This window comes from Myxocyprinus asiaticus, chromosome 4 (genome assembly GCF_019703515.2).
Source record: "Myxocyprinus asiaticus isolate MX2 ecotype Aquarium Trade chromosome 4, UBuf_Myxa_2, whole genome shotgun sequence".
Lineage (NCBI taxonomy): Eukaryota > Metazoa > Chordata > Actinopteri > Cypriniformes > Catostomidae > Myxocyprinus > Myxocyprinus asiaticus.
In genome coordinates, this window is record NC_059347.1 from 33,265,542 (window position 1) to 33,287,496 (window position 21,955).

General features: G+C 44.0%; 1 protein-coding gene across 2 annotated transcripts; it reads right to left on the bottom strand.

Moving 5' to 3' along the window:
* Nucleotides 1-14,006: 14,006 nt before the first annotated feature.
* On the bottom strand, nt 14,007-21,186 carry LOC127431722 (transgelin-3-like). Of its 2 annotated transcripts, none has more exons than XM_051682251.1 (5): nt 21,019-21,186; nt 16,706-16,890; nt 16,398-16,569; nt 15,286-15,388; nt 14,007-14,738 (listed from the first exon to the last, which is right to left on the bottom strand). In XM_051682251.1, the coding sequence occupies exons 2-5, from the start codon at nt 16,883-16,885 to the stop codon at nt 14,588-14,590; spliced, it is 606 nt and encodes a 201-aa protein (XP_051538211.1). In that variant the 5' UTR covers nt 16,886-16,890; nt 21,019-21,186; the 3' UTR covers nt 14,007-14,587. The 2 variants fall into 2 exon arrangements, with proteins under 2 accessions (XP_051538211.1, XP_051538212.1); XM_051682252.1 differs by having other exon boundaries at nt 16,706-16,895; nt 21,019-21,172.
* Between the last annotated feature and the right edge of the window lie 769 nt (nt 21,187-21,955).

The following is a 21,955-nucleotide window of genomic DNA, read 5'->3' on the forward strand; positions in this document are numbered from 1 at the left end:
GGACAAGTCGACTACCCAAAGATAGAGACAGGCTTAACCCAGTCTTGGCCTCTTTTCCCTTTCTCTTTTTCCACTCCCTAAAAAAGAAGGGGGATTATCTGACTGGGCCGCCAGGTCTAGTCAGGGGGTGTCCCTCCGAAGGGGAAGACACCACGGAGACCACACCTTGCCCAAAGGGGGGGGATATTTAAGTGGAAGAATACGTCACATGGTCTTTCCAACCATGTGGAGAGCCTTCAAGGTAGATCCTGCCCAATGGGGGAGGAGTTACTACAAACATGGAGACTGGGGCAGAGGGGCTCTGCCCAAGGAAGACACAGTTTGCCAGCAGGGAAACGAACTAGTGGAAGATATAGATCGCATGGGGTTAGCCTTACAGGGAACCGCCACATGCAGAGCACCTACCCCAGAACAGGGCTCTTAGTTAGCGCATGTACTGGGCTGGCAGCGAGTGTCTCTGAAAACTCGACTGCCACAGGGCTCGGAGGAAGTCAACCAGAGAACAAAGTTTGTGAACACTACTGGGAAGTAATGGCACACGTCTTCAGCTCCAAGGGAGGTGGAAGGCGCTATGTGCAAGCGATACACCCGGCCAGCTATCCCGGGCTTATCCGCTTGTGTTGCATGCCACTACCTGGGATGAAACCGGTTCCGCCCGGAGGTTGTAGAACCTTGCACAGGTGTTGGGTGTTGCCCAGCCCGCTGCTCTGCAAATGTCTGTTAGAGAGGCACCCCTGGCCAGGGCCCAGGGAGCCATTACACCCCTGGTAGAATGGGCTGGTAGCCCTACCGGGGGCGGCATGTCCTAGGCGACATATGCCATAGTTATGGTGTCAATGAGCCAGTGGGTGATCCTCTGCTTGGAGACAGTGCTTCCTTTCCGCTGTGCACCAAAGCAGACAAAGAGCTGCTCAGAGATACTAAAGCTCTGCGTGCGATCCAAATAGATGCATAAAGCGCGCACCGGACACAGCAACGACAGGGCTGGGTCTGTCTCCTCCTGGGGCAGCACTTGCAGGTTCACCACCTAGTCCCTAAAGGGGTGGTGGGAACCTTGGGCACATAGCCCGGTCAGGGTCTCAGGATCACGTGAGAGTAACCTGGACCGAACTCCAGGCACATTTCGCTGACAGAGAACGCTTGCAGGTCACCTACCCTCTTGATGGAAGTGAGCGCAGTCAGGAGGGCAGTCTTCAAGGAGAGTGCCTTAAGCTCGGCTGACTGCAAAGGCTCAAAGGGGGCTCTCTGTTGACCCTGAAGAACTACAGAGATCCGATGAGGGAACGAGGTGCGGTCTGGATGGATTCAGCCTCCTGGCACCTCTTAGGAACCTGATGATCAGGTTGTGCTTCCCTAAGGACTTACCGTCGACTGCATCGTGGTGTGCTGCTATGGCAGCAACGTACACCTTCAAGGTGGAAGGGGACAGCCTCCCTTCCAACCTCTCTTGCAGGAAGGAAAGCACTGATCCCACTGCGCATCTCTGGGGGTCTTCCCGACGGGAAGAACACCACTTAGCGAACAGACGCCACATAAAGGCATACAGGCGCCTCGTAGAGGGGGCCCTAGCCTGAGTGTTTGTGTCTACCACCGCAGGTTGGAGACAGCTTAAGTCTTCCGCGTCCCATCCAGGTGCCAGACATGGAGATTCCAGAGGTCTGGGCGCGGGTGCCAGATGGAGCCCCTTCCCTGAGGAAGATGGTCCTTCCTCAGGGGAATTCACCAGGGGGGAGCTGTCACGAGGAGTGTGAGGTCCGAGCACCACGTCTGGGCAGTCCAGTAGGGTGCTACCAGGACGACCTGCTCCTCGTCCTCCCTGACTTTGCACAGGGTCTGTGCAAGCAGGCTCACTGGGGGAAACGCATATTTGCGAATGCCAGGGGGCCAGCTGTGTGCCAGCGCGTCTATGCCAAGGGGGGCCTCGGTCAGGGCGTACCAGAGTGGGCAGTGGGGAGGATTCTTGGGAGGTGCACCTGTGCCTATCGGATCAACTCCAAATCAGCTGGACCACCTGAAGGTGGAGTCTCCACTCTCCCCTGAGGGTAACCTGTTGTGACAGCGCGTCCGCTGTAGTGTTGAGGTTGCCCGGGATGTGAGTGGCTTGCAGCGACTTGAAGTGATGCTGACTCCAGAGGAGGAGACGGCGGGCGAGTTGTGACATACAACGAGAGTGCAAACCACCTTGGCGGTTGACATATGCTACCGTTGTCTGTCTGAACTAACACGTGCTTGCCCTGGATCAACGGCCGAAACCTCCGCAGGGCGAGCAGAATTGCCAACAACTCGGCAGTGGATGTGCCAATGCAGTCGCGGACCCGTCCAGAGGCCAGCGGCTGCGTGCCCCTTGCAAACAGCGCCTCAGCCCATTTTGGAGGCGTCTGTCGTGACCACGATGTGCCTGGGGACCAGTTCTAGAGGAACACCTGCCCATAGGAACGAGAGGTGGGACCAAGGGCTGAAAAGACGGTGACAGACCAACGCGGTGTGTCCCGTGGCGCCATGGCCGTCTCGGGACTCGAGTCTAGAGCCAGTGCTGAAGCGGCCTCATATGCATCAACCCGAGCATATGGCCACTGCCGAGGATGCCATATGCCCCAGGAGCCTCTGAAAAAGTTTCAGTTGAAACGCTGTTCCCTGTTTGAATGCCTTCAAACAGGCCAGCACCGACTGGGCACATTCGTTCGTAAGGCACGCCATCAAGGAGACTGAGTCCAACTCCAAACCGAGAAAAGAGATGCTCTGAACCGGGAGGAGCTTGCTCTTTTCCCAGTTGACCCGAAGCCCTAGTCAGCTGTGGTGTGAGAGCACCAGGTCCCTGTATGCGCACAACACGTCTCGAGAGTGAGCTAGGATTAGCCAGTCATCAAGATAGTTGAGAATGCGCCCACCTCCCTTAACGGGGCAAGGGCAGCCTCTGTGACCTACGTAAAGAGGACTTTGTACTGATACGCCTGACCCTCGAACGCGAACCGCAGGAAAGGTCTGTGTCGAGGAAGGATCGAGGCGTGGAAGTACGCATCCTTCAGGTCTACCGCCGCGAACCAATCTTAATGCCGGACACTCGCCAGAATGCGTTTTTGCATTAGCATCTTGAACGGGAGTCTGTGTAAAGCCTAGTTCAGAACTCACAGGTCCAAGATTGGCCTCAACCCACCGCCTTTTTTTTCGGTACGATGAAGTAGGGGCTGAAAAACCCCTTCTTCATCTCGGCTGGAGGTAGGAGGGTAGCGATCTCCGTGCAAGGTAGCAGCATTTTCGTCTTTCACCAAGGTGAAGTGGGCACCGCTGAGCCTGGGAGGATGCCCGGCGAAGTGAATCGCGCAGCCGAGTCGGACGGTCCGGACCAGCCCTCGTGACGGATTGGAAAGCACAAGCCATGCGTCCAAGTTCCACGCAAGGGGGACCAAAGGGACAACGTCATCTGGGGCCTCGCGGTGGGGCGGAGCTCGAGGTGCCACACCACGTCATGGCCGTGCTGAGTCTAAGGACATCGAAGCACTTACCTGGCTCCTTGTGACCACCCCCGGAACAGCCTGGGATGGGGGAGGAAGAGGCCTGTCCTCATGACCCGTGGAGACTGTCACATCGGGGGCGGATTTGTGCCACAGCTGGGTGCTCAGGGGCGGGAGGCCGCCGCAGGAGCGCCAAACCTGCCAAATAGAGTGGTGGACAGTGGTCGTGATGACGGCCGTACACCAGATACATGACTCAGGGAACAAGGAAACTGCTCTTGCTGAGCTAGAGTACTGCAGCCACTTGGGCATGCAGCGCAATTAAATGCAAAAGGTAACAAAAAGATGGAGATCTGCTTACCAGCTCCAGAGCAGCAGGTTTCGTTGTCCCTGGGTCGCCTGTCTCAAGGGCGCTTTGAAGCCTTTCACGGGTTCTGGGCGGCCGCGAGACGAGTGGCGTCTGCTTCCTGCGGTGGGCTCCACGCCGGGGCCGGGCCGAAGGGGCGGGCTGTGGCGGAGCCGGTGCAGTCACCGCAGGGGGACGCCCTTGGCGATGAGTAGACGGGGTGCGGGATCTTGAGCCGTGCTGGGGCAGGATATGCCGGCTAGCATCCATCTACTGCTCTACCATCGAAAACTGCTGGGCAAAGTCCTCGACGGTGTCGCCGAATAGGCCCGCCTGGGAAATGGGGGCAGCAAGGAATTGTGTCTTGTCGGCCTTACCCATCTCGACCAGGTTGAGCCAAAGGTGGTGCTCCTGGACCACTAGTGTGGCCATCGTCCGCCCGAGAGACCGCGCCGTGACCTCCGTCGCTTGGAGGGTAGTGAGAGCGGGGAAACTGAGAAGATCGGGACCGGGCAGTAAAAAGTGCCTCCCTCGACCTTGTCAGCTCTTCATACACTTCCAGGAAGAAAGGAACGGGGACGGGGCGTGGCTTTGAGCGGCACCGCGAGCCCAGGAACCAATCACCGAGCCGCGAGGGTTCAGAGAAGAGCAGTGAGATCCACTCTAACCGATGCTCGCGGCTGCCCGGGAAGGCATGTCGTCATCTCCGCATCAGCCTGTGACTGGGCAGTCGACCCCGGAGGGAGGAGCCCAGCTGAGGCTTCAGACTGGACGAGCCCGCTCTCTGATGCTGCGCTCGAGAGCTCATCACTTTTGCGGGCTCCGAATAAGAGGTCGAACTCGCCGTGAGACGAGCCGGCGGACTCACCCGGAAGCCCAATCGTGGGTAAAAAGGACCGAGGCGGGATCCTCTGGGGTGGCTCACTTTCTTACGAAGGCGAGCCGCGACCGCAACGTTGCCATGGACTATCCACGAATGCTGTCTCCACGTGAGCAGTGCCCAGACACGAAAGACAGTGATCGTGACCGTTAGAAGGCGAGAGATAACGAACGCAACCAGGAATAACACACAATCGGAAAAGCATCTTTAAAAAGACGCATCTTTAAAAAGACTTTCCGTGTGTGCGCTCTTTTAGAGAAATATATACTCTTTTAGAAGGGAAAAATGCTCTTTCAGAAAATATACTCTCTAGTTTTTCTGCCGAAGCGCCCAGGGGCATTCTCTGCAGTGCACCAGTGCGGAGGAGGGAGAAGCCGCTGAAATGCACCGTCAGATCCAGCAGAGGTGAATGAACAGTAGTATTTAGCTCCGTGAGCATGACGTTCGGCTCCGAAGAGAAAATCTGAATGAGTGGTTGCATACCAGCTCCTTTTATACCCGTATGTCCGGGGGAGTGGCATGCAAATACCACTCGCCAATTTTCATTGGCCTTTTATCAAAGACCAGAGGTGTCTTGGGCTCCCAAGAGTGACCCCTAGTGTCACTACATCGACACCAACGTCGAGTGAGTGACAGATAGGGAACCAAAATTCCACTTTCTGCGACAAAACAGTATTATATCTATATTTCAATCGGGTCAACTCTCTGAGGCCATTAGATGACATACGGTGCTTCAGCTCTGCCTCTGCACTTTTAATATTTCCTTCCAACTCCACGAGTTCTCGTGCTTTGGATTTTTTGATGAATGAGGCATACTGTATGATCCGACCCCTAAGAACTGCCTTAAGTGCCTCCCAAGCCACGCCCACAGAGGATACCGAGGACCAGTTGGTCTCCATATAAATATTGATTTCAGTCTTTAACATTTGTTGGAAATCAGGATTTTGCAAAAGGGACACATTAAGGTGGCAACTATATGATTTATTTTTCTCTATATGTGGCAACACCTCTAAACTCACCAGGGCGTGATCCGAGACTAAAATGTTTCCAATTGAGCAATCAACAACAGATGAAATGAGGGATTTGGATATCAAAAAAATCTATTCTAGAATAAATCTTATGGACTGATGAAAAAAATATATAGTCTCTACCAGATGGGTTCAAAAGTCTCCAAATATCTGTAAGACCAAGTTTTTTACACATCCTGTGAAGTGTCACTGTTGCTCTAGGGGGCTTACACATTTTGCTTCACTATGATCAAGGACTGAGTCCATCAAAAGATTAAAGTCTCCTCCCAAAATTATATCATGAGGGGTGCCAGCGGCTTGCAACATCCCTTCAAGATCTATAAAAAAGCCCTGATCATCAGCGTTAGGTGCGTAAATATTAGCCAAAATCAGACTTTGCCCCTGAATTTCTGCTAAAACAATAATGACTCTTCCTAATTTATCATTAAACTGTTTGAGAAATTTGAACTGTAAATGTTTATTTACCAATATAATGACTCCCTTGCTCATACTTGAGCCAACACTAAAGAAAACATGTCCACCCCATATCTTCCCAAATTTTTCAGCTTCCTGTGGGGAAAGATGCGTTTCTTGAAGAAACACTATATCATATTTCTTATGTTTAAGAAAAGAAATAACCTTCCTTCTTTTTATGGGGTGCCCCAACCCATTCACATTCCATGTGGAGAGAGATAGTACACTCATATTAACATTTGACATTTTGATATAATAGAAAAAATAAATTGTGTGCCAAAGACAAAATTATGAAGACCACATTTCAACATTATTGCAACAATAAAACCCCGAACTTCCCCCCGAACAAAACAAACAGAAAAAAGAAAAATGTGCGCATTAACCCCGCTTACGTCAGCGCCAACCGGCGTCAATCCCTTTAAACTCAAATAGTCCATGTACGCCTACGAGAGCCCCCGCGACAACTTTGCCATCGGATTGCTAAATTTTGCCTCACAAATTTGTAAGGCAAAATTACATAACATCAAATATTTTGTAAAACAAACCCCAGCCAATGGGCAGAATAAACACAAAGAACATGTAGACTCATTCACAGAACTGTCTCGAAGGTGTGTTCCTTCACAAAACAAATTCCAACCAATATAAAGCCGTTCAGTTTTGTCAGACAAACAAATCTTCATTGAGCCAGCTGATGAGTGCAGCAGATGACATAATCATTCCAGTGTCCCACGAAAATACTCCACCAACAGGAGGCATAAACACAAGGAACTGACAGATTCATCCATAACTGTCCCGAGGTAGTTTTATTTTACAACACAAGCTCCAACCGCTAGGCGGGACCAGCACAAAAGGAAATGAAACATGCATCCCGGTTCCTCGGATGCTCAAGAGTCAGTTCACTCGGAGGCCGCATAAAAGTATATCCCATGATTTAAACAGTCCGCCAACTTTATAAAAGACATCCTTTGTGTGAGCATGTAGATATTTTGCGGTCATCCGTAGTGTCTATTCTCAATTCGCCCGGGAACTTCATTGTAAAAGTGATCTTCCGTCAATGCAAAAGTTTCTTTAAGGAAAAGTGTTAATCCACAAAACAAAACTCCAACCACTCGGCAGAGCCAACGCAAAAAGAAGCAAAAATGGCGCCCAGCTTCCTCCGAAAGCCAGAGCATGTACAGTGAGCCAATCCACTCACAAGAAAAACACCCAGTGGTTACTCACCCATTGTTTCAATAAAAGACATTGCCTGATTGGGACATGTAAATACTTTGCTGCCATCCTTGGTGTTTATTCTTAGTCTGGCCGGAAACATCAGAGCAAAAGTGATCTTCCGCTGATGTAAGAGTTTCTTGCATTCCTTAAAACCAATCGTGTTTCTCTCGTCGAGATCGCAAAGTCCGGGAACAAGAAAATATTGTAATTCTTCCAAGAAAGCTTTCCTTTGCTCCTCGCCTGGTGCAACACGAGATCTTTATCGGATGATTTCAAAAATTTGGCCAGAATCGATCGGGGCCTATCTCATAATAGTATTCAAAATAGAATAAAGTGCAACTTTTTTTTTAATGACTGGTTAAGTGCTCATGGAAAAGATGTGTTTTAGTCGTTTTTTGAAGACAGAGAGTGAGTCAGCTTCACGGATGGAGTTGGGAAGGTCGTTCCACCAACGTGGTATGATGAAGCTGAAAGTCCAGGAAAGTGTTTTGGTGCCTCTTTGTGTTGGTACAACAAGGCGATGTTCCTTAGCCGACCGCAGACTTCTAGTGGGGGCGTAGCTCTGCATAAATGATTTTAGGTATGCTGGTGCAGACCCAGTAACTGTTCTGTATGCCAGCATCAGAGCCTTGAATTTGATACGTGCATCAATCGGTAGCCAGTGGAGAGAGACAAGGAGTGATGTAACATGTGCTCTCTTTGGTTCATTAAAGACCAGACGTGCTGCTGCATTCTGGATCATTTGGAGGGGTCTAGTTGCACATGCAGGGAGGCCTGCAATGAGAGCGTTACAGTAGTCCAATCTAGTTATGATAAGTGACTGGACAAGCAGTTGTGTGGCATATTCAGAGAGGAAGGGTCTTATCTTCCTGATATTGTAGAGTGTAAATCTACATGATCTTGCAGTCTTTGAGATGTGGTCTGTGAAATTTAGTCTGTTGTCGATGTTTACCCCTAGATTTCTTACCGATTTGGAAGGTGTTACTGTAGTTGCACCCAGCTGCGCGATGATGTTGTGTTCAACATCAGGGTTGGGTTGAGTTGCAGGTGGTGCTCCTTCATCCAGGCCGAGATATCCGCCAGGCAGGCAGAAATTCGAGCAGTCACTGTGGTGTCGTTGGGCTGGAAAGACAAGTATATTTGCATGTCATCAGCGTAACAGTGGTAAGAGAAACCATGTGCTTGAATGATGGGTCCCAGTGATGTTGTGTATATAGAGAAGAGAAGTGGCCCAAGCACTGATCCCTGAGGTACCCCAGTAAGTAGCTGATGTGACTTGGATACCTCACCTCTCCAGGCTACCTTAAAGGAGCTACCTGAGAGATAGGAATTAAACCAGTCAAGTACAGTTCCTGTGATGCCCAGCGAGGAAAGGGTAGAGAGTAATATCTGATGGTTGACTGTGTCAAAGGCTGCAGAAAGGTCCAGCAGAATCAGGACTGATGATCTGGATTCAGCTTTCGCACGTCTCAGCGACTCGGTGACAGACAGCAGGGCGGTCTCGGTGGAGTGTCCACTTTTAAAGCCTGACTGATTGTCATCCAGCAGCTTGTTCTGTGAGAGATAGGCAGAGATTTGATTGAAAACTGTCCTTTCAAGTGTTTTTGCCATGAATAGTATGAGAGAGACTGGTCTGTAGTGTTCTATTTGTGTGGGATTAAGTGCGGGTTTCTTCAGCAGCGGGGTTACTCGAGCCTGCTTAAATGTAGTGGGAAAAGTGCCTGTAAGTAGAGATGTGTTAATTATGTGTGTGAGTGCAGGTAGGATGGACGGAGAAATGGCCTGGAGAAGGTGGGAAGGAATGGGGTCAAGGGAACAGGTGGTGGGGTGGTTGGAGAGGAGGAGTTTAGAAACCTCAGTGTCAGTCAGAGGAGAGAACATGAAGACAGAAGAGTTGCATACAGGAGACATGTGTTTGACAAGGTGTGGTGCTGAGAATGTATTGCTGATGGCTGCAACCTTATTAGTAAAAATGTGGCGAAGACATCTGTTGTCAGTGATGTGTCAGGCAGTGGAGGGGGAGGGCAGAGAAGTGTGTTGAATGTTCTAAACAAGCTGCGAGTGTCTGTGGTGCTGTTGATCTTGTTCTGGTAATAGGAGGTTTTTGCAGATTTGACATTATCTGAAAAAGTTGCAAGCAGGGACTGATATTTACCTAGATCTACTGGATCTTTAGATTTCTGCCATCTCCTCTCAGCTGCCCTGAGGTCAGTCCGATGTTCACGAAGGACGTCAGACAGCCAGGGGCTGGGTGGTGTAGCACGTGCTGGCCTAGTGGAGATAGGACAGATGTTGTCTAGACAGGTTGTTAAAGTAGAGCTTAGTGTGTCTGTAGCAGTGTTTACATTAAGCGTGGTAAATATATTTTGTGTAGGAAGAGATGTAGAGACAGCAGTGGAAAGGCAAGAGGGTGAGAGGGAACGGAGGTTATGGCGAAAGGAAACCAATGGTGGAGTCTGTTTTAATGTAGATGGGAGTGTCATGTTGAATTGAACAAAGTAGTGATCAGAGACATGTAAAGGAGTAACAAGAATATTTGAGTTGGTACAGTTACGTGTAAAGATGAGGTCCAGCTGGTTGCCCGATCTGTGAGTTGCTGTGGTGTGTAGTTTTTCCAAGTCAAATGAGGCCAGGAGAGTATTCAATTCAGTGGCCTGGGGCTTGTCTTGGTGTATGTTGAAATCACCAAGAACCACAAGTGGCCTACCATCCTCGGGCAAGGAGGACAGCAGGACATCCAACTCCTCAAGAAAGTTTGTCAGCTGACCTGGAGGGCGATAGATGACAACAACATGGATTTTTGAGGGTTGCATAAGTAGCATGGAATTCAAAACTAGTATTGTTACATAGTGAAGAGTGTGGTGAAAAAGTCCAGTTGTTATGAATGAGCAAACCTGTTCCCCCACCCCTACCGGTGCGTCGAGGGGTGTGAGAGAAGGAGAAGTTGTTGGAGAGAGTAGCAGGTGTTGCTGTATCCTCTGGACGTATCCATGTTTCTGTCAGTGCCAGGATGCTGAGGGTGGACTGCGTGGCAAAGGCTGGAATGAAGTCAGCTTTGACTGGCAGTTCCAGAGTCCCACTGAGAAAGAGAGCGGAGCAGGTGCTGAAGTGCAAAGTGGCCGTAGGTTGTGTGGGTTGCATTTGGTCTTGCATCGATATCGTGTAAACGATCTGTAACAGATAACAGGGATGTGCCTGAAGGCATGTGTTATTCGTGAAGTAGACATGTTAGTATATAGAAGGAAAAGAGATACAATAACAAGATACTTAAGTGCTATGGTGAGTGGCGCCTTGTCGGTGTCCTTGCTCGGTGGACTCGCACAGGTAGACTCGCTGGTCTTTACACAAGTAGGTCTTCACACGAGGAGGGCTTTACACGAGGGCTACCACTTCCGCTGCCGCTTCCGCGTCAGCATTCGAGTCAAATATATACGCGATGATAATGAGCCATTCAATGAAAAAGACAGGACACGCCTTAATGCTACTTAGCACAGCAAATCTAGTCACGTGGTCAGCCGAAACTAAGGGTCGCGCGAGGTGACAAGTGCGACTTCCGTGCACCGCAAATAAATTATGCTGCACTTTAGCAATAAATTATACCCTAAAACAAGTGAAGCACTGTTTATAAACACTAAAAACCACGATAGTTTTACACACACACTGGCCAATCAACGCTAAATCTAGCAGTGAGTAACCTGGGACAAGTCAAAAACAATATAGCACACACACACACACACCAACCTTCGAATAAGCGATGCGGGTTCAAGACAGTAAACAAACAGCACAAGTCTAGCAATGAATACCACTCTTCAACAAAGTAAAACAATGAAATAAACACACTTACACGCAACTGCAGACTCCTGTAGATAGATTGCTTATTGTCTTTTAATGTCTCCAGAGCCCGAGGATTTTGACTTCTTTGCCATGTTTACCTCAAACAGTAAATGTGTAACTGGGTGTATCAAATTTCACTGGATTATATCATGAAAATAATGTAAAAAATTAGCAAAGTGCGCAGAGCTGTCTCTCACACGTCTGCCCTTCGCATGGCGTCACGTGGCTCCCTCCGACAGAGACTCTTTTTAACTCAATTTTGTGGAATCTTAAATATTTCTTATATTATGTCATTGTAATTATGTAATCACTAGCACGCAAGCAACAGCTAGAGAGAATCAGGCTATTTTATTTATATGAAGTTTTTTTCGCACCTGTATTCCAATCTACATCTTGATGTAATCCATCCTCATGATCATGCAGTGTGTTTTCATCACCTGAATGGGAGACTAAACACTATTAATGTGTGACGAGACTCGTGCTGCGCGTGCAGATCATTCACACATCACAACTTTTTAGCCCTTTTCGGTGAATTGCATCTGCAGAATCCTAAAACTTTATTTCCAGGTTTAATTTATATTTTGAATAGACTCATTTATGCTTTCTCTTTTAATCGTTTAATGTAATTTTGAGTGTGACCATGGTTTAAGGAGGGTGTACCTATATGCTGGGTTGGAAATCTCAAGGATTAATAGTAACGTTTTCCTTATTACATGACGTGTTGTTCTAAAAGCAAAAAGAAACTAATGAAACATGGAATGTAGGCTGTCATCCGAGCAGCCTGACCGAAGCAAAGTGGATGCGTTTTCTCATGATTCGTGAATGGCTTGCACGCTCAGCGCGAGTCTTGTCACACTTTAATAGTGTTTAGCCTCCCATTCAGCTGATGAAAACATGCTGTGTAATCATGAGGAAGGATTACATCAAGATATAGATTGGAATGTGTGAAATTTAAATAAATAAAATAGTCTACTCCTCTCTCGCCATTGCTGGCGTACCAGTGATTAGTCCTCTGCATGCCAATGCTGGCACACTTGCCATAGGTTACCGACCCCTGCTATATGGCTTAGTAGAAGAGCTTGGACCCTCTCATCTCAGGGCCTTGTTCCCAGTTGTCCCCTGACCACGCCCCTGCATAAACCCATCCAGTCAGAGTACTCAGGATCAAAATGACTGTAAGCAACTTGATGCATGCATTCAGTCCTATTCTATATAAAACATATGTATTACATTTATAAAAAATATTATTGACATGCAGAATTTTCTCAGTTGAAGTGAGGGGCAGAGACTCAATGTTGTTTACAATGTCAACCGTGTTAGCAGTTGTTCTTTAAGAATGTATTCATCCTTAATGTTTTAGAGAGTACGAGTGTCAAGTGGAAAAGTAAGCAGTGGGGGATTGTTTGACAGACCATGTTTATGAGTAAATTTATTTTGCACACAGATTATTGCTATGATACTCTGGGTGTGATTAAGTGAGAAAAAAATAATTACAGTACAAAGAAAAAATATGCTCCACCCACAGACTCCACCTCCCCTTTTCTCCATGTTTAAAAGTTTTTCCACATTATAGGGATGGGCGATACCATTTATTGTCTTTTCGATCCGATACCAAGTACTTTTAGGCCAATATCACCGATTTCAATACCAATACCAATACCGATACCTCTATTAAACTGAATTTTTACAAATTATTTTGATAAAATTAGTAACTTTGTTATTACTTACATTTCTTATATATTTATGGGCATAAACAGAAAATTATTAGGCTGCTTTGTTTACCCTTTAAAAATAAGTTAGTATAAGTCACATATAAAACCTCAAAATTAACCATAGATATTATTATATGGTTACTATTACTAAAACCAAGTTACCATATGGATACCACAGTAATGCTGTAGTAAAACCATGGAAAACTGTATCAAAACCTTGGTTACTGCCAAAAAGAAGAAGAAAAAAAACATGGCTACTACAGTCGTGGTTACTACAGTCATGGTTAATACAATATTACTACAGTAAATCCATGGTAAGTTTTCATAAGGGTATCATTTATTAACAAGGATTACAGATCATTATCAATGTTTTAACACCTCTGACTTTAAATAAACCTGTAAAAATTGTCAAACAAGCCCATAATAATAATACATGTCACATCTAGGTTTGTCACTACTTAGTGTGAATAACTCCAGATGCTGTTTTTCTCATTACCTCAGGAGAGCACTGCTCCCTCTTTGAACGAGTGCTATGACTGAAAGGGTGAGCGCTGTCTGACTGCTAGTGTATTTTAGCATTTCTGCGTGTCAAGATGAGAGGAAGAAAAAATAGTTCCGGTGCTATGCAACAATTCATACAATTATTTTTTTCCACTTCAAAGCTTATGAGATGTATTAATATTCATGTAATCTAAATAATAAAATCACTTGTTAAAAAAACTTCAGAATCTATATTTTTATGAGGATCGATATTCTTGATACCACATCAGTATCGGAAGTATCGATAATTTAGTATTGATCTGCCCATCCCTTACACATTAGCACATTAAGATCTGTCTCTCTCTCTCACACACTTCTTTTCCTTGTGTGGATTTTTTTCTTTGTTTAAGGAATGATTTTTGTCATACGAAGGAAAAAGGGAGAAGAGATAATGGGGAAAAAAAGGGAAATAACTATGGTGGTAAGAACGGGGAGAGAGAAAAGCAAGGAGAAAGAAAGAGAGAGAAATTGTAATCTGGCATCTGTAACTGCCTGCTTCATTATTGGCAGTGAAATGTATTAAGGCTGGAACACAACTGAACACAATAATATTTTTAAATTTAATTGAATTTTATTAGCAAAATCAGTTATTAGTTACTCATGTACAATGTATAAACATATTGAGCTCTTGCAGTTAGGCCCCAGAGTCATGTACATTTTAGATCAGGATATGAGAATAGAAAAAATGCTTACAAATTAAATCCACAGAAACATAAGACGAAAACAAATACCTGACTGTGCAGGGCTAAAATTGTAACTCTACAGGCATTTTGTTTCCATGGAGTGCAGCAAAATGCGTTCCTTTGGAATGTACATATGTAATAGAATAATGAAATGTATTTCAGTTTCCTTATAGCAAATTAATTTCTAATGGAATGTAGAAGAATACAATGCCAGCTCATTTATGGGAAAGGATGGTTCCTGGAGCAATTTTTCAGGTTGGACTCACACTGCCTTTTTCATGCGATGTGTAAATGATTTGTAAACTACTATAAACCTTGGTCATAAGCTGTGTGTATTCTGTTCACTGTTATTGTCCAGCTGGGCTTTACTGAAGGTTTAAGTGAGACTATGTGCCTGGTCCACCTTGGTGATGGGCCAATACAGACAGATCACAAGTCATCAGGCCTTTATTTGTTGTTTAAGATCTGCCGAGGTCGACCGTAACCAGTCATGCCTGTCTGCGATGCCCCTTTGTTAGTGCCCATCTGTAGGCCAATTACACTTTGACCCTCTTTCAGCTGTTCCTCAGAAAAGTCCCTCTTGTTCTCTTGTGATTTCCTGATGTAAAGATGAGAAAATATTAATCCAATTTGCATGTAGTGCACACACACACACACACACACATGTTGGTGTGGCTATTCTTATGAGGACTTTCCATAGACATAATGATTTTTATACTGTATGGACTATAAATTCGATCCCCTAACCCTACCCCTAAACCTAACCCTCACAAAAAACTTTCTGCATTTTTACATTTTCAAAAAAACATTGTTCAGTATGTTTTTTTAAGTGATTTGAATTATGGGGACACTAGAAATGTCCTCATAATTCACATTTATAGCATAATACCCTTGTAATTACCAGTTCGCAACCTAAAAAAAAGTCCTTGTAAACCACCCAAACCCCCACCCCACACACACACAAATCTGAATTTGCTGATCCCTTTCTGTACACATTATAAAATGTCTGGCCGTGTTTGTAATCATGTTGCTATGACTATAAGCCACAACTTGGAAACTTTCAGCACAGTGGCTTGTTTTTGTTATCTGGTTGCTATGGTGGATGGTTTATTTTGGGTACAGGAAGAGGAAATTACAATGCTCACTTGTGGAACCAACTGGGGTCACCGCGGTAACAACCATCGCTCTTAGTAACAGCCAGACTCCCCAAACACATCAGGGTCATCTGCACAGCAGCAAGGTCCTTACCTAAACACATACATACAGATGTTTTAATGTGCTTACCAAATATCATAATTAAAACATTACTGTTTAAAGAGCACCTGTTATGGTTTTTCAAATATTACCTTTCATGTAGTGTGTTATATAGCTGTTTGTGAATGTAAAAAAGTCTGCAAAGTTTCAAAAATCAAAGTGCACGACAAATGGAGTTATTGACTCCCAAAAGAAAGAACCGATTCTGAACACCTGAAACGAGTCGTTAGTAATTCCAGACTTACTTCCTGTACTAACCTACATAATTTGGTAACAAATAAACCCGCCTCTGGTCTTCAGTGGCTGCTCGCGAAAAGCTTTGACCCGCCCTCAAACACTACACTAAGCGGTAGACCAATCACAACAGACTGGGACATCTGACCAATCAGAGCATAGTAGGCTCTCTGAAAGGAGGAGTTTAGAATGAATCCTTTAGAATGGATCATTGAACGAGTCGCTTTTGACACTGGGAAAAAAAGGTAATGCTGCAATTTAAATTATGAGCAAATTAAAGTGTTTTTTGACCTTGGATGCATGTAAATCTATTGTATGAGACCTTTAAAACAAAATTAGGCACATTTAAAAACCACAATAGGTGATCTTTAAACTAAACATCAGTACAGTACACTTATTTTTATACAAATTATTATCACCTAAAACCTTAATCTTAAAAATAACTTTTAAGCATCACAGTTTAAATTGTCTTTATTTGGTCAGTTAGTTCAATGAATTAGTATATTTTATAAACGGAAGCACTATACCCGACCGCCATAACTCATTAAAAGACTGTTCACCTAATTTTGTCAGTGACAAAATGATGTAAATGTAGATCCTCTTTTCTCTTTGAATGTTTATTTTGTTATTTGTTCATGTTCTGGTTCCTAATTTAATGATAGAATCACGGTGGGATCAGTTCATCATCTTCTGTAAATCTGAAAGCATTACAGTCACACGGTTTCAACATGCCATATGAAGAATGATGATCGGGAAACTGGGCACTCACCCTCCCAGAGGTCCACAGTTTGGAACATGTCAGACTTGGTGACTCCGTAGCGTTCAGCTGCACCGAGGAACTGTGAGATCTGCTCCATCTGTTTAAAAGCCATTCCAGAACTTGCAATCTTTTTCACAGGCTTTGAATCCTTATAGAGACTGTTAATCAGCTCACATAAAATCTACAAAGAGAGGATGAGAGATTAGCTGAATTAGCTCAATATGTATTAAAATCTCATATCTTTATTTATATTTGATTTTTCTAATTAATTTTTAAATTTGATTTTGTTCACAGACATATTGACTGTGATGACTTACACATCCATCCTTAAGCCACTGCTGGAAGCCTTGTTTTCCAGGTTGAGGTTTTCCTACTGAATCGCCACACTGAGCGATGATCCACTGCACCAGTCGCTCCTCCAGCTCAGGATCGTATTTCTTGTCAATCTTACTCTGCACCTCACGGCTCAGACCATAGGATGGACCTTTATTTGCCATTATGACTGAGCAAACATACAAGCAGAACAGAAGCAAGTTTATTTAGAAGCAATCCTGTACAAAATCCCTGCTAAAAGAATAAAACACAGTTAAAACTAGCCAGTTGCCTGGTTGGTTTCTGGTTGGGAGACCAGCTAATGCCACCTTGAACCAGCCAACCTTTGGCTGGTTTAATTTTGTATTTTATTTTTTTGGCAGCAAAAGCAGGGATAAATATGCCTATCTTTTTCTTTCTTTTTTCTTTTTCTTTCTTTTTTTTTTTTGAGCTACCTTGCTATTTAGCATGGACTGTTTGAACAAGTTTGGCCTTAGTGTTGAAAAGCCTGAATCTGTTTAAGCACAAGAGTTAGCTAAGTTAGGAATATCTAACTGTGATGACTGTTATGCAAACCACTTACATCTCTTGACAGACTTTGATGCAAATATTGGACAAACTATGGTTCCAACCTGAATCAATTGGAGTGTGCTCTGTGTGTGTGTGCGTGCGTGCGTGCATGTGTGTCTGTGTCCAAAATGCTGAAACCTGCTTTTGTGTCACCATGTTCTTATCATGTTCTTATTTAAAAGGGCTGTGAAGTCATATTGGAATTATCAGGCCATAATTTGAATTCATAACTGTTTCAGGAGTCATTTCAAGAACTCAAATGCAAACACAATACAGATCAGAGAAAGAGAAAGTGTGTGAGAGACAAGCTGGTACAAGCTTAAACAAGAGGCCTAAACAAACTAAAACTTCTATGGCACTAATAATTGAACTCCGAGATAGATTTGTCAATGTCCCAACAATCAGTAATACACAGGAATGTGACACTGCCTTGACTTGCACCCAAAGAAAATTGTTCACTAGCCAGTTGAATGTGTATCTTTAGAATTTCCGAGTGCTGTTTTAAATTTTGACTCATTTTTTGCAGTATCAAAACACACAAAGAATACACTCCTTTTTCAGTGTGCTCCAGTTTTGAGCACTGAGAATTCACAGTGAACATTGGCACTATTCAGCAAATCGTTAAAATTATGTTACGATACTAGACATTCACAAAACTTTCATTCACAGATACACATACACTTATAAATACAGGTGCATCTCAATAAATTAGAATGTCGTGGAAAAGTTCATTTATTTCGATAATTCAACTCAAATTGTGAAACTCGTGTATTAAATTCAATGCACAGAGACTGAAGTAGTTTAAGTCTTTGGTTCTTTTAATTTTGATGATTTTGGCTCACATTTAACAAAAACCCACCAATTCACTATCTCAAAAAATTAGAATACATCATAAGACCAATAAAAAAAACATTTTTAGTGAATTGTTGGCCTTCTGGAAAGTATGTTCATTTACTGTATATGTACTCAATACTTGGTAGGGGCTCCTTTTGCTTTAATTACTGCCTCAATTTGGCGTGGCATGGAGGTGATCAGTTTGTGGCACTGCCGAGGTGGTATGGAAGCCCAGGTTTCTTTGACAGTGGCCTTCAGCTCATCTGCATTTTTTGGTCTCTTGTTTCTCATTTTCCTCTTGACAATACCCCATAGATTCTCTATGGGGTTCAGGTCTGGTGAGTTTGCTGGCCAGTCAAGCACACCAACACCATGGTCATTTAACCAACTTTTGGTGCTTTTGGCAGTGTGGGCAGGTGCCAAATCCTGCTGGAAAATGAAATCAGCATCTTTAAAAAGCTGGTCAGCAGAAGGAAGCATGAAGTGCTCCAAAATTTCTTGGTAAACGGGTGCAGTGATTTTGGTTTTCAAAAAACACAATGGACCAACACCAGCAGATGACATTGCACCCCAAATCATCACAGACTGTGGAAACTTAACACTGGACTTCAAGCAACTTGGGCTATGAGCTTCTCCACCCTTCCTCCAGACTCTAGGACCTTGGTTTCCAAATGAAATACAAAACTTGCTCTCATCTGAAAAGAGGACTTTGGACCACTGGGCAACAGTCCAGTTCTTCTTCTCCTTAGCCCAGGTAAGACACCTCTGACGTTGTCTGTGGTTCAGGAGTGGCTTAACAAGAGGAATACGACAACTGTAGCCAAATTCCTTGACACATCTGTGTGTGGTGGCTCTTGATGCCTTGACCCCAGCCTCAGTCCATTCCTTGTGAAGTTCACCCAAATTCTTGAATCGATTTTGCTTGACAATCCTCATAAGGCTGCGGTTCTCTCGGTTGGTTGTGCATCTTTTTCTTCCACACTTTTTCCTTCCACTCAACTTTCTGTTAACATGCTTGGATACAGCACTCTGTGAACAGCCAGCTTCTTTGGCAATGAATGTTTGTGGCTTACCCTCCTTGTGAAGGGTGTCAATTATTGTCTTCTGGACAACTGTCAGATCAGCAGTCTTCCCCATGATTGTGTGGCCTAGTGAACCAAACTGAGAGACCATTTTGAAGGCTCAGGAAACCTTTGCAGGTATTTTGAGTTGATTAGCTGATTGGCATGTCACCATATTCTAATTTTTTGAGATAGTGAATTGGTGGGTTTTTGTTAAATGTGAGCCAAAATCATCACAATTAAAAGAACCAAAGACTTAAACTACTTCAGTCTGTGTGCATTGAATTTATTTAATACACGAGTTTCACAATTTGAGTTGAATTACTGAAATAAATGAACTTTTCCACGACATTCTAATTTATTGAGATGCACCTGTACACACGTGGGTGGAATTAGTCCTTTTAAATGAGGAAAATTAACTGAGATGCAGGGAATAGCATCACTGCTCTGGGTGTTATATCCAAAATGACAAGTAACCACCTGGAGGAAGGGTGCAAGATTGTGTGTGTGGGTCAGGTTTTGCCTACATTATGTGGAAAGTTTAGTAAAGGATAGTAAAAAGATAGCAAAATCTGAAATCACCTACATTGTGGAGACCAGCCAAAATTCCCCATTAAAAAAAAGGACTTAATAAGCATTAAATAATGACTTAATGAAAATCTTAAAATGCAAGGTTTGTGTTAGAGGACAGGAAATATCATTAGCTCACTGTTGAACAATAGAGGTCAATGGAAAGTCCCCACAACGTAAAAAAAAAAAAAAACCTTGTTTAGTTTTGTGTGTGTGTGTGTGCCTTGATTAATATAACTGTGGATATCACTGTCCAATTAGCTCACATCCGCTAAGCATTTCCTCTGTTTGTAAGCAAGAGAACTCCACCTGTTAGGTCATGTACAAATAAACACACACACACAGATGTAAAAACATGCATTCTCTGATGCAATCATACAGAGTTATAAAACGGTTCTTTTTTCATAAATGTTCTCCTGTCTCGAATTACGTAAGAGAGTGTTAACGTTATCCTTTCTTTTGCTTCACATTGTGCAACTCCCTTTTCAGCTCTAAGTATTAGTGTCTGAGTGTGACATGTGGAATGTTATTGTACTTTGTTTAGATATAGTAGAAGTTAGAGGAGAGCAAGAAAGAGAGATAACGAGATGGTGGGACATATCATTATTAGTAACGGTATTTTTGTAAATATTCAGTTTAGTTATGGGTTACCATTGTCAAATCAAATAGTCAAAGCGTCTAACCACTGCACCCACAGAGTCCTCAAGAACAGGAAGCCAGAGGCTATTAGTGTAGTTGGTTTCAGTTCACAACCATTAATTTTAATGAGATCTGATAGTCTCCGATACACACACACAAACTGTATTGAATCTGAATTAGAAGTAAAGAGAGTCAGAAAGGAGGAGCCCTCATTTAAAGGGGAAAAAAAATTCGTCATGCAACAAGATTTAATTCGATTTTGGAAAAATAGATTTATTTAGACCTGTGTGTGTATGTGTGTGTGAGAGAGAGAGAGAGAGAGAGAGAGAGAGGGCAGGGAGGAGAAGATTGAAATCTTGCAACATATCAGCTGCTGCTAACAAACAAAGTTTACAGGCGTACATGCCCGCACACACACACAAACATACACTGTCTGTAACTCTCAGAACATGTGAAAACAGGCAGAGGCATGACATAACTACAGCAGTCTGATTAAACATTGAATTTCTAGGGAGTGAAGTTTAACCATCATTCTCTGCCAAATTCAGTATGTATTTGCTCACTCCCTCTGTATTTGTGCATATTACATATATCCTTACAAAACCATCTTAACTTAATACTAAAGTCATTTTATATGTACTTACCAGTTTATGTGAAGAAACCTTGCAGAGTAGTCTTGGTATGGAAGTGCGTATTCTTGGTTGTGTGCAAACTGTGTGTATGTGAGAAAGACAGTCACTTCCCCTTTATGACAGAGTTCAGGGTCTAAGCTCAGGGAGTGCCACCCTTATGTGGAAATGACTTCACCAATAGCACAGAGTGAGAAAGCAACAGAGAATGAGAAAAAGGGAGTGAAGGATAGAGCAAGAAAGTAAAAAAGAGGAGGTAACAACATCCATAAAAGGTCATGACTTTTTTCATAGTCTCTCTCTCTCCCTGTTTTCTGCCCCTCCCTTCCTCTCTCGTTTTCCTGTATTGCAATGTACATCCTTATTTGGGAGAGGAAAAAGAAGCGGTCTGGACAGAGCAAGGAATTTGTTCACGTCTTCTCTTTCACTCCACCCTGAACAGAGGAAAGAGGGCGAGAGGAATGACAGGGGCATGAATGAGAAAATGTCTTGGCATTTTCTGAGAAGGTGTGGGCTACTGATTACAAAGTTTGATGAAACAGGAAGTTACAGAGTAGATACATGCAAATATGTCAGCTGACAGAGTAAAGAAAAAGACCTGGGACCTGATGTATAAACGTTGCGTACGCACAAAATGGGCATTGAAATGTGCGTAAGCATTTTCCAACAAACATATTGTGATTTATAAAAAATAAACTTGGCGTAAATATGTGCGCACTGTCCTGACACTCTGTGCGTACATAATCTTTTACTGGTGTGTGTGAATTGGCGACTCCAGCTGGACAAATAATGAACTGAACGGACTGATTATAAACTCTGATTTTCATTTAATTTGCATTTAGAATAAAAAAAGTATGTAGTTAAGCACAGAAGTAATCATTATCAAGCCAATAGTAGGTTATATTATTTTTATGTAACTAATTGAAAAGGCATTAAAATATAAAAGGGAAAT